At 39.4% G+C, this 13559-nt stretch overlaps 1 protein-coding gene across 4 annotated transcripts in view; it reads right to left on the minus strand.

Moving 5' to 3' along the window:
- The window catches only part of NR2C1 (nuclear receptor subfamily 2 group C member 1), an 89423-nt gene that overhangs the window by 9675 nt on the left and 66189 nt on the right, over positions 1-13559 (minus strand). For all 4 annotated transcript variants that reach the window (XM_074226604.1, XM_074226603.1, XM_074226601.1 and 1 more), the window contains 3 exons: positions 7789-7910; positions 1548-1687; positions 266-403 (listed from right to left, as the gene is read on the minus strand). In XM_074226604.1, coding sequence (XP_074082705.1) covers positions 266-403; positions 1548-1687; positions 7789-7910 — 400 coding nt within the window. The remainder of the gene's footprint in view (positions 1-265; positions 404-1547; positions 1688-7788; positions 7911-13559) is intronic.

A 13559-nucleotide genomic window follows, 5' to 3' on the forward strand; every position in this document is an offset into this window, starting at 1 on the left:
TTGGTCATTCAAAGACCTGGTAAAATGTGCTTGAGATGTGAAACACTGTGCTCAAATCAAAAGTCCAAGGTCTCCACCTGAACTGCTTATGGGGGAGAGACGGGGCATGGGCTCAGCCTCTAGATGGCAAAGGGAAAACCCACAGATGAGCCAGTCTCCCAAGGAGGATGGGGTGCAGAGGGAGACCCTGAGGGTGTGATCAGCAGCAGTCCAACTGAGGCTCTGAGCAGAGTGTCCAAGGTGGCAGCAGCTCAAGGAGACCTACCTGGGCTGAAAAGCACGATGGCCTTCAAGTAGGCATACTCATAGCCATCAAGGCAGAGTTTGACCATACTATTACAAAACTCCTGCAGCTTAAAGATGTGCTCCATCAGGACTTTTCCTCTCTCTGTTGACAGTTTATCTGAAAAAAAAAAAACAAATGTCCTGTTATTATGCAATTATGGAAAAGTACAAGCTGTTTGATCAATCTGAAAGGGGGAAGTTGTTTAGCATACAAAAACATGGAGAAAAGTACTAAAGGCAATGTTTCCTCTTCTTAAAATATCACAAATGTAACATTGAGAAGTTTGGATCCAAAAGAACATACTCAAAAATTATAATCTGCCAAAAGCAGGAATAATTAAAACATTCCAAAGACTTAAAATTCTGAGAATAAAATTTAGTCAAATTTATAATTCTTTGAAGGGGGGGAGGGCAGGAATACAATTTTCAAGAATTTTTAAAAGTTACAAATAAGACTTCAGGCTGTAAAGTCTGGCATGAAAAGGATTTGGATAAGAACAGGGTCTAAAGATCTAAAGGTAGGAGGTATTCAAGTTCAAGAATAAGAGATGAAGTATTTATGACAAGAAGTAGCAGCTTCTGCAAGTGATAAAATACAAATAAATTGTAAATGTTGCTCTAACCTCCCTATCTCCTCTTCTGCACACATCAGGTGCACAGTTCAAATACTAGAAACTGGGGAAACCAAGAACTTCTGATCCCAAGTGACGGCTCTATGACTAAGAGTGTTGCTATCAGCATTACATAAGGGAGGAACAATCCTGACAGGCTGACATAAATATTCAAGCCATATGGCAAATCGAAGCCTTTCCCAAAGGTCAACCCAAACCACATTATATGATAAAGATATCCCTTAGAGGCAGCCAAGTCCCTTTACCCTGATTCTACATTTGCCAGGCAACCTGGTGATAATTAATCCAACTTGCTAGTATGCTAGTATGTCAACACCAGAACAGAGGGAAGCTGACCAGATAATGTGAGTCCTTAATCATTTTATCAAAGAAGTTAACAAAATTGCATTATGGGAAATTGAGTCTGGGAGGCATGAGGTCAGTAACTTATTCATTATTACAACATCTGGATAATATTTTTTTCTCAATTCCTGTGTAAAAAAAAAAACTTTCTGATATAATGAAAGAAAAAAGAAAAAAAGGTACTTGATAAAGAAAGACCTCTGTAGACTTTCCAGATACCAAGTTTTTAAATGTTCGCCTAAAGAAAACTCTGTAAAACATCCTGAAAAAGAAGGAGGCATATTTTACCTTGCTGAAGACTACTGTGAAGACGATTAACAAATGCTGCTAATATAGTGGCCACATTCATTACTTGAGAACACTGAGCGAGACCAAGGGTAAAGAGTTCATTCCAATATGCTTTCACTAATGAGATGCTATTTTCTTGACTGTGAAGAGAAAAAGGCAACACAACGTGAAATTCATTTTATTTAAATATTTTCATCAACAGTATGTAATAACCATTCATTCATAAAGAGTAAAATATAGCTGAATGAAAATGATTTTGAGAAGATCATAGAGTGGTCATGACAAATTCTATGGTTTAGAGAGTTAACAATTAATGAGATAAATAGGTAAATATTTCAATCAACCTGTATTATATTCAGCCTACTCATCCTAGATGTCTTTATTATTTTAAAATATATTGAAGCTATGAAAATTTGGAGTTTTTTCATATTTCCAAGTGACAGCAGTTATAAGTGATTCATGTAACAAATATAAAAAGAAAATGAATTTATACAAAGAAAAATGTAAAAAAATTCTAAAAATTCAAATACATAAACCTAATAAAGTAAATATCTTCATAAAGTTCAAGAGCTAAAAATCAGAAGTCTTATCTTTTGCCTTCAAGTCTGTAAACATTTTTTTTTGAGGCTTACAAAAATTACTTGAAAGTTTTATTTATGAGCATTTAAGGAATTTTCTGAGAAAGGGATCACTTGATCTTCCTAAAGATTACCAATTATGGATTGTGAGTTAAATACTATTATAAGATATTTAATTTATTTCTTTATTCAGTTTTATTGATCCCTTTCAGGTTTTTTATATTATTGTTATTTCATGCTGAATCCTGTATGATAATGCCATCCTCTGCAATCTACACATCTCAGAACCTTTCCTCAAAACAAAGAAAAATAGTTTAATAAAACCTAACGTTATCTGCAACATTACATACCCCAAGTCCCTACCTCTAAACAGAGGAACTGGGAGTGGGGGGCTCTGAATAAGAGTGGTGATCAACAATTAACACATAATTAAATAATAGAAAATAAAGTCCCTGGCTCTTAAAAAAATAACATCCCAAGGGGCGGTTAGGTGGCGTAGTGGATAAAGCACTGGCCCTGGAGTCAGGAGTACCTGGGTTCAAATCTGGTCTCAGACACTTTAATAATTACCTAGCTGTGTGGCCTTGGGCAAGCCACTTAACCTCGATTGCCTTGCAAAAACCTACCCCCCCCCCAAAAAAAAATCCCAATTCAAGTAACCACAGTGATAAATCAGAGAAGATTAACAGCTTTTGCTGATGACTTCTTTCCCTGTATTTTTCCTCACTGAACACACATTTCTCTTGCAAGAAAGAAAACCCTTAAGCAAACTAGATGCACAAATATAATAATCTGCACCTGTAATGCAGGGGAGGGAAAGGTGTCTCATTATCTGTTTTCTCCAGCCACAACTGTGTTTAATGTAATTAATCAGTCTAACTGCTTTTTAAAATGTATTTTTTATTTGTGATTGTAATTGTTGACTATAAAACAATTGTTCTCTTGCTGAATTCCTCATATTTGTTGCATGTTAGAGCTCAAGAATATTACATTATTATCTAAATAGTATAATTGTTCAACCATTCCCAAGTTAAACGGCATTTTTTATTTCCAAGATTTTTACTGCAAGTTATTTTTTCCCTATGTAAAAACTCTCTGCTTATGATATGTAGTAGATTTGTGGCCATGAATTTAATGGCTTATGTCACAGGGCTCTAGAAGTAATCTTGATAGAGGCCCTTATTAATAATCAAGCCTACAGCCTCATTAAAAGTTTAAGTAGAATATTCTGTTTTGGCCTCTAGAAATTGAGAGATGGAGAAATTGGAAATGATCCAAATAGGAATTAACTAAGAAATTGGACTAAGGTCTAAGTCAAACCAGACTTAAGTTAAAGATACTATTTTTGAAGGTAATGGCCAAGAAGTGAAGACAGAATGCCCCCTAGCCTCATCAGAAGGGACTGGAAAGCTTATTTTATCTGAGACTAATCAAGGAATAGTCTCTTTCCTTACTAGGAGTTAAGACAAGGGAGTCTGAGCCCTAGTAGAGGAAGCAGTAAAAAAGATTGCATTATGATGAGGAAAAGAAAGGAAAGGGTCTATAACTAACCAGGTTCCCATAAACTCTCCCTGCCAGCAAAGCCACTTTGCCTTTGTTGACCTTGTGCTTATACATTCACTCCTTTGAAGAAGTAGACAGGGCAGGCACTATAATCTGGGGCCCTGAAAGCTCTTCCCCCTTTCGAAAGTCCTTTGTATTTCTGTGGTACTTATCCCCTTCTACCCCATTTCACAATGTTTTATCTAGACACACTAACACCTTTAGTAGACTGTAAATTTCCTGAAGGCAAGGACTAGCTAAGACATCTATGCAAACATCCTATAGCTCTCAGCCTGTGACTTGCAGACATTGTTATTTGATTCATCACATGGGTCATCTGTTTAAAAATGACTGTTCACATTTTTCTTTTAAGTTTGAAAGGAAATAAAGTGAAAACCCCTTTGAGAAACAGGTTTCTGACAGAAGCAAGTTTGGAAAACACTGAAGCTGAACCAGCCACTTAGGGGTTACTATTATTACCCGTGGGGAGGGAGAAGGCAGGGGACCATGAATCAGTATGAGAAATAATAGTTTCTAGGGAAGCCTTTTCTCACACACGGTGAGTCCAATGACCCTGTCTGCCCTCCATGAGAAGGAAAAGCAACATGTCTCAGCCACAAAGGGAGGAGCAGGGAAATGCCCAGAACCACAGCAGTAGGAGCATCCAGGAGCCCATACAAAGAGCTGGAAAGGGCCGGAAGCCCACTGAAGCAGAGCTACCAAGAGGGAGAGGGTGCTGCCCCCAGGGCCCCCTGCCCCCTGCCCCCATAGAACAGCCCAAGTCGGGTGGAGAGGAGCAGGCTCCAAAATTTCTGATGTGAAAATGCACAGTTCAGGGGAAAGAGATTTGGATTGAAGGTCAGAGACCCTGGAATCAAAACCTGCACCACCCTGATTGAGCCCCAATTATTCTGGGCTTCAGCTGACTGCTGTAAAATGAAGTGGGACTAAGGTCTAAGTCTATGCTTCTATGAAATGACTCTGAAGCACCACGTGTTGCCAAACTCTCCTCACTCTAAGAGGTCCTCTGGGCAAGAACGCGGGAAGATAAGGATTGAGTCATGATCCCACACAGGACAGCTAGAGAGTGCCCTGGAGCACAGAGCTCTGGGCCTGCTGTCAGGAAGACCCGAGTTCAAATCTAGCCTCAGACAAGAACTACCTGTGCTGGGCAGGTGGGTGTGAGGGTCCCAGGTGCCATGCACTGTAACGCTTATCTACGTGTTAGCTGCCATCATTAGAGGAGCAGTCACAGGCAAGCTAAGAAGAATGTGGCCTTCAAGATATCTCCAGACCATCCACTGAGAGAGGATCAAAAGACAGCCGGAGACGAGGAAATGCACAGGTCATGTGACGATGGAATCCTCAGCCTCCCAAAATTGTATACAAGGAGAAAAGAAAAGAGCCAGAAGCCAACCCAGAAGAGGGAGAAGAAAGGGAGAGAAGGGTCTGGCTGAGGAGGAGGGGGGAAGTCCTAAGGGCGGCAGGGGTCTGGGAGACAGAGCAGGGGGCAGCGCAGAAGCAAGAAGAGATGGGGAGGGAGGGGATGACGAGGGCAGGAGAAGGTTCAGTCAGATGGGCTGGTCTTGACAGGATGAAAGAGGAGACAGTGAGAGAAGACATCTGAGGGACAGAGAGGATGAAGATGCTCTGGGCAAAATGGACTCCGTTTTCTGAGAAATCTGAGGAAAATGAGGGTTCAAATCTCACTTTGGATATATGCTGACTGTGAGACCGTGGACACCTGATGCAGGCACTCGCTGCCTAGGCAATTCTACCAGTGGCCGAACCCCATCCAGGCTCCCCCCATCAATGAAATCACAGGCTCCATTTTTATCCTCATGACTTGTCCAGGAGGGTGACAGTGATGGTCGGGGGTAGAAGCTCAGCTCCTTTCTTCCCAGCCAGCTGAATGGAGCACTGGGGTCAGAAAGAGCTGAGTTCAGGTCCTGCCTCTTGACCCATCCTGGTGGCTACTGCATCTCAAGGCCCCAGGCAAAGATGCTCTAAGACTCTACTGCTAAGAGCTGCTCTTTTGTTTCTTACCAGAGATTTCCTATCAGTGAAATCAGTTCTGGACAGTAAGAGCAGGGTTTTTAATACTTAACTAATGAAGCCAACAGACTTCTTGGATCCATAAACTATGCAGATTAAGTTGGTAAATGAAACAGCTCACACTTCATTGAATGCCCTTGAACACGATCACCTCATCACTTATTCTAATTTCATGAAGCCCTGTGGCAGTTTTCCCCCTGACTCCAGATGGCCATTTCTAAGGCTATGGAAGGAGTGATACCATTACCTGAAGTTGCAATGGTCTTTCTTCCCTTCCCCCTTCAATATTTGGCTTAATGAACAGTGGGCAGTTACACATAATTGAACAGAAGCACTTAAAATCAATGGTGTTATATATGACAAGGAAATTAAAATGATTTCTACTGAAAGATGCCCTTTCTTTGCTGCTGTTTCTAAGACAATCTGATAAGTCTTCTATTAAGGATAAAAATAGCCCCATTTTACTTTCATGATTTTTGAACGTGTCAATCAGAAGCAGGAGCCTAGTGACTTCCCTGGCCTTATCAATTTGTTTACATCAGGTAAATTTGCCCTCAACTGAAAAATGTATAAATACCCAAAACATAAATTTTCTCCCTAGAGAGGAGAATTAAGCATATCAAATCATCAGAACAGTCACAAGTGACTTGGGGCATTTTCCCAGGTTCCCCATTGTATTCTCTTCTGGTGTTCTCTGGGTGGTGGAAAGGGTGAGAAGCACAGACACGATGGACACGGAGCTGGATGCCCCTCCGAGTCCCAGCAACCTCCTCTGGAGCTTGAGCTGGGGCAACCCCCAGCCCCCTACAGCACCAGGTCCACGATCCTAGAAACCAGTCCTGGGTTCCAGCTCAGCCCCATAGTCTCCAGACTGGTCAGATCCAGATCACAAGTCTGCTTAATCTTACTGAGACTCAGGATCCTCCAAAGGGAGGGGCTCGGATCATATACGCAAGGGAACTACTCTAGAAAGTCCTGACTGTGTACAAACACCACAGACAGAAATAAAATCATCTCTTCTTTCAAAGTCCACAGAGTCCCCAAACCAGTCATTCGTCTGATGATCCTTCCTTCCCCATCCTCACCCTGCATCTCCATCTGCTTCCTAGCAAGCTGCACCACAATGTGCTGAGCCCACCATCAATGGAGGTAAGAGGATCAACGGACAAATAGAGCAGCTCCAGCGACCTGCTGAACAGTCCAGAAGGGTCAGGCGCCGACCTGTGTGGAGGACCAGACCGCTTGGCCTCCAGTCGAAGATTTTACTATCTGCAGTTGTATACTAACAATCATGGGGACAGAGGTACTTTGTACTTAAAATGGAATCTTGGGGGGGGGTATCATCAATTTGCTCACATCTGGCTTTGTGCTTATGGGGCAGTTGATGCTCCTTCCCAGTCTGACACGAGAGGCTCCCTTGCAGGTGGCCTCGTGGCCCTCACTAGTCTTCTTCCCTATCATTCTCCCCGCCTCACTCTCCAGTCTGGTCCCTAAAAACAGGATACCATCCCCCATCTCCATGCCTAGAATATTCCCCTTCCTCACTTTCACCACCCAGAATCCCCAGTCTCCCTCCTGAATTACCTTCTCCAAGAGGCTTCTCCTGGTCTCCCTCAGCTGCCTCCAAGGGTAACACATCTCAACTTAGAATGTGCTTTGTTTGTATGGGAATGGAAGCTCACTGAGGGCAGGAACTTTCACTTTTGTCTTTTTATCCTTAAAATTTGATAAGAGTATCTACAGAAAGTACTTCATAAATACATATTCAGAAGCAGTATGTAATCAAGCACATACTGGTGTGACAATCTTATTTTAGGAAGTTTTATCTACATACTAAAGTTAATATGCATAATTAATTAGGGGCTCTTCTTTTTAAATATTTTGAAAAATAACTAGGAACTACAAATATACATTTTTAAAATTACTTGGTGGGAAAAAATAACTCGATTTCATAATTTATTATTCTTCTCCAGCACCCCACCCTTCACTCTTGTTCCCAAATTTCTTATTCAAAATACATTTGTGCTATGAATGGTGTTTATAGTCAAGACTTTTACAACACTCACCCCAGGGCCTGGAAGGATGGAATGGAAAGCGCCCAGTGCATGGACAAGAAGAGTAGTCTGGAGGCAGACTCCCCGATGTAGTGAACGTTCAGGTATTCCGGCATAGGAGAAGGCATGGTAAGCTAGTGGTAACAGGGGAGTTAGATAAGTCATCTCATGGCTGAAAAGTCTAAATATTCATTGACTTTGAATAAATTCAGAATAAGTAGAACATTATAGTTGAAGTCTTGCTAACATATATGCTGATAAAAAGGTAAAATTCTAAAATTCTGTCTCTCTTGCCTTTTAACCAAAGAGAGTGACATAGGATCCCAGACCAAGGACTGCAAAGGGACCTCCAAGGCCAACCCTCTCATTCTGACAAGCTGAAACCTGAAGATGTTAAATGATCTGCCCAAGGTCACACAGGGCAAGTGACAGAACAAAGCTCCAAACCCAGAGCTTTGGACTTCAAATCTAGCACTGAACTATATTCAGATAAGGACTGTGTGTGGTATCTGAACAACAGTGTGAAGAACAAACACAACTATAATATTCAATTCCATAAACAAAGCTGTTAGGTATTGATAAACTGTCCATATAAGAATGCTTTGGCTGAGATGGATACACCAAATATTGTTTTTGTTTGATTGAGGTTTTTTTGCAAGGCAATGGGGTTAAGTGCCTTGCCCAAGGTCACACAGCTAAGTAATTATTAAGTGTCTGAGGCCAAATTTGAACTCAGGTCCTCCTGACTCCAGGGCTGGCGCTGTATCCACTGTGCCACCTAGCTGCCCCAGAATATCGTTTAATAAGAATTATTCTATGATGGCAAGGTCTCCATGTAACAAAATACAGATCAGAGCAGTAAAAAAATGTAAATTTGCACCTACAGTTATAAAACTACACATTATTTCTGATAGTTTTCAAGAATCTCACCAGATAATAAAATTACATATAATAAAACTTTTGTTCTTTTCAAAAGAAACTGCTGTCCCATTATAAGAAAAGTGCTTGTTGTCTTTGTAAAATTGTGTATCTTTCTTCCAACAAATAAAATTAATCAACTGGTTACATCTTTGCCCTTCAAAGCCTTCATAAATATTTTTAATTTTGTTCCTCTCCTTTAGGCCAACCATCTCTAGCTCAGTGAAGATTCCAAGAATTAAATAATCTTGGTGGGAAGGCACTGCAGAGATTATCTAGTGGAAACCATGCCTGAAATACTAAAACTGCCTAAAAATCATTTTCTTCTACTTCCCACGATCTATATTCACATAAATGCTGTCCTAAGGGTAATTAGATAAGACTGGACAGGTGTGAAATCTGCCTATTATTTATGTAGTAGGTAAATGGTATTTTTAAAAGGTATCATATTGAAAGGGCAGCTAGGTGGCACAGTGGAGTGAGCACTGGTCCTGGAGTCAGGAGAACCTGAGTTCAAATCTGGCCTCCGACACCTAATAATTACCTGTGAGACCTTAGATAAGTCACTTAACCCCACTGCCTTGCAACCCCATCTCCCCCCAAAAAGGTATCACATTGAGCTTTTAAGGATACTTTTTTTGTTTTGACTAATGGTAATGGCTAAGTAGATATCTAAGAAAGAAACTTATGTGAGAGCCTTAAATGACAGAAAAGCTCACAAAATCAAAGTACTTCAGAGATGCAAGGGTCTTTACGGCTCATTTGGGATGATCTATTCTAGAAAAAGAATCATCCCAATAACAAGTGGTCATCCAACCCCCACCTCATGACCTCCGCTGAAGGAGGGGATTTTCTACTTCAGAGGATAACCCCATTCCACTTCTGAACAGCTCTACTGGGAAGACATCAGAAGCTGTCCCTTTGAGATTTCCATTTATTGCAGTTAGCTCTACCTTCTGGGGCCAAACAGTAAAAGGCTAATTCCTGGTGAACCTGACAATTCTTCGGAAACTAGAAAATACTTTTCCTCTCTTCATGAAGCTAAACTTGCTAAAGTTTCTTTTTTTAATTGGACATCTGGATGCATTGTCAGTGACTGCTTGTGGCTCACAAGGACAAGCTGACAAGGACTCAGGCTACAAGCCCTAACATACAACATGCATAGGAGGAATATGTTCAATTTTCTTTTAAAAAATTGACAAGATAGCATCTTTTCAATACAGTTTTTGTGTATTTAAAAATATTAACCATCATGTTCTTAAAATTTGTAATTTTATGCAACACTGGTGATTTAGGTCTTGGAAGGGGGGAAAATCATATTCCCTATGGATTCTTCAGAGCAATTTCTGTTGTGAAGGTATCTGCCAGTGGTACCATGGAAAAGAATCATTGTCACTAAGTGTTAATATTTAAAAATTAGAAGGAAGGTCAATTTGAAAAAGATGGGGCTGTAGACTAATGAAACATGCTATTATCCATTATGTGCCAGAGATGATAGAATCAAGGTGCAGAAGAAGACAAACAGTTTTGGATGTGGCTAATTCAGGAATTTGTTTTTGAGAAGAGAGAAAAATAAGGACTTGTTAATTGAAAAAATGTCTTTAGGGAAAATATTAAAAAAAATAGTAATCTCAGGTTTGATGGCCCTCTTACACACCTATATTAAATGTCCTATTATAACTTTCTGTGTACTTTCCCCGACTAAACTGTAAGACCATTAAGGGGTAGGGATTATGTCTCATCTCCTAAAGCAAAGAACAAAAGTCATATGTAGGGATGTATGAGAGTATGTCTGCGTGTGTATATAAATAAAAGCCAGGAACAGTTTAGAGAGTGCTTGTAAACACTCTTGTACAGATTTTCTCCCAGTGCTTGGGAGATTCCGACCTGGAGCCTTCCATTTCTAAGATAGTTCCACGTCTAGGCTTTAAGTAACAAATTTTAACAAGGCAACAGAACTTACTTTGTAGCTTCCCATCAAGACACACGAACAAAGTAAAGCAAAGCTCTTATTAGAAATCACTTTTTAACAAAAACCTTATTATCAGAATTGGCCATTAAGCTTTCTCTCAAGTAGCTGACAGAGGAATCGTGGTAGGGATGGGGAGACATGTAGACAAAGAGTTAGAATGCAGGGAGAGATCTAGGCAAAACATTGTGGGACATTTGGCAAGGGGAAGATTAGAAAAGGCTTTTGGCATCTAAGTTAGGCTTGAAGGGGAGAGAGGAGCACACTACATGAAAACCAAAGAAGACAAAACGAGAAAAGAGCAAAGAGTGCAGCATGTGGTAAAGCTGAAAGGGGAGAACGGAATCAGTCTTAAGGACCATGGTCAAGAATTTATACTTCATTTGGCAAGCAAGGGAACCACAGAAAGTATCTGAAAAACGAGGGATGTAATTGGAAGGGTGCATTAGTAAGATAAGACTATTCAAACTGCACTGTGAAGGATGGATTGGAGAAGCAATAGGAGGATGCAGAAAAAGCAATGAGGAGACCATTACAATCACAGAGATGAAAAGAAATGAGAGACTGATAAGATAAAGGTAGTTGTTACCCAGGAAGGAGCAGGTGTAAGAAATGTGACTGAGATACTTGATTGTAATAGGGAGCAAGGGAAAACCCATGGGGCCCTCACTAGAACAGAGGAAATGAAGTTAGGGATGGCTCTGGGGCTGGGGTGGGCAGGATGAGAAGGATGGAAGGAGGGGAGGGAGAATGAGTAGTTCAGTTTTAACAGGTTTACTTTAGGGTGTTGGGTATTAAATGTCCAAGTAGGAAAAACTCTTTTAACTTGATAAAAAAAAAAACCTTTTGAAATATAAGCTTTTATTTTAACTATAGTAACTGGTTCTGTGATCTTAGTAACTTGACCTCTCTGTTTCTCAGTTCCCTCATCTGTAAATTTCCAAGTGAACACTCCTCAGCCTTCCTCAGTGAACATTCTAGCAGCCTAAGTAATCTGGAGAAGCAAAACTCGGGAGAAGAAGCCTGAGTCAAGTGGCTTTGCTTCTTCGAAGTATTATTATTGGAACTGTTTTTCCCAAGTTTGTTAAAGTTTGAAACAACAGTAAAACTAAACATATTTGTTTGAATTTATAAAATCATTACACAGTTACACAATTTTTATTTATTTGCTTTAAGCAAATAAATTAAACACCCAGGTCATAATTCTATATTTCAATTAAAATGAAGTTGAGATACAATATCACGTCCCATTAAGCTTTCACATATCTACTTTTCATTTTTCAGTGAAGTGTCTTTAATGTGTTATTGTTGTCTTTGTTACTCCAGTGATGGACTGTATAGAGGGGCTCTAGTTAGATGTTCAATGGAAATATTATGAAACTAAAAATGAATGTGAAAATTAAAATCCAACTGCCTTTGTTCAATATTAGCCACAACTTTTACCCATCATAGCAAAGCAATAACCCAAAAGGATAAATGCACTCCCATTTCTGTAGAAATATTGGGGAAAACAATGATATGCAATTAATTCACATTTTTGAAGAGAACTTCAGACAAGCAAATGATGCAACTGATTATGTTAAGTATATGAAAAACAAAATGGGAACAATCATATCTTTTCAGAATTTGCCACAGTTATGTAGGAAAAAAAGTTTGAAAATTACAGAAATTATCAAAAGTTACTAGTTTTAACCAAAAGAGATTAAAAATATTTAAATCCTCCAATTGGTATGTCAGTTAATTACTTTATAACAAAAATCCATCACATTTGCAATATGTCATATTTGTTTAATTATAAATGTATTGGATAGTATATAACATATTCATGTGAAAGTAAGTATCTGATTCATATATAAGGCCAGCTACTTACATATCTGAGTTTAAATAATAATTTCCTCCTTGACTAAAAGCTATTTTTTCCTCTTCAAAGTGAAGATAGGAACAAAAAAAATTGCTTGGTGTAACACATTTAGCCAGTGGGAATAGCAGTGAAAGTTTTGCCAAGTAACAGAAGGGCCTAGAAGCTAAGGAGTTAGGCATGAGATGACTATGTAGACACAGTTCCTTTTTTTGCTTTATACAGATTGTAAAGTGGTTTTGTAAAACTTGCTGTTTTTTTGTTGTTGTTGTTGTTTTTTAGGTTTTTGCAAGGCAAATGTGGTTAAGTGGCTTGCCCAAGGCCACACAGCTAGGTCATTATTAAGTGTCTGAGGCCGAGTTTGAACTCTGGGTACTTCTGACTCCAAGGTCGGTGCTTTATCCACTACACCACTTAGCCGCCCCAAAACTTGCTTGTTTTTAACTGCATTCCAAAGACCAGAGATTTAGAAGGAATCCATTTTTCTTGGATAAATAAGGACTCACCCACTAGCTCATCAATTTTATTAGCTAGGTTTGCTTAAAGTGTGACATCTGTATCTTTCAAGTGAGTAAAGTGGTTTTGGCTGGAAATGTAATAAGCCATGAGACATGTCTTTCATGGAGAAAAAATGCCAAGTTCTTCAGATGTCCAAGTATGTTTGTCCAGCTTCAGGTTTACTGTCTTAGTAATTAAATGACGAATGTTCTCCAAATTGAAAAAGGAAAAAAATTTTAATCTTGACTTAAACTTTTCATAAATAAATGATGAAAACTAGGCAAAGTCCATCTGGCTTTCATCGATACTTTTAAGAATTTTTTTTTCTGAAACTATAAAGTTTTATTTCTAAATTAGTGATATTCCCATTTGTTTCTAAAACCTGATGGCTCTTTTTAAGAGACAAGAATAAGGACAACAAATGCTGCTGAGAGCCAATCTGGTATAATGTGACCAACCTGTGTCTCCAATTACTTCTCTGAAATTGTGAACAACAAACTATCCAACCTCACAAAGTTGATGAATGGAAAAGTATGGAGG

This window comes from Macrotis lagotis, chromosome 2, assembly GCF_037893015.1.
Source record: "Macrotis lagotis isolate mMagLag1 chromosome 2, bilby.v1.9.chrom.fasta, whole genome shotgun sequence".
NCBI classification, from domain to species: Eukaryota; Metazoa; Chordata; class Mammalia; order Peramelemorphia; family Peramelidae; genus Macrotis; species Macrotis lagotis.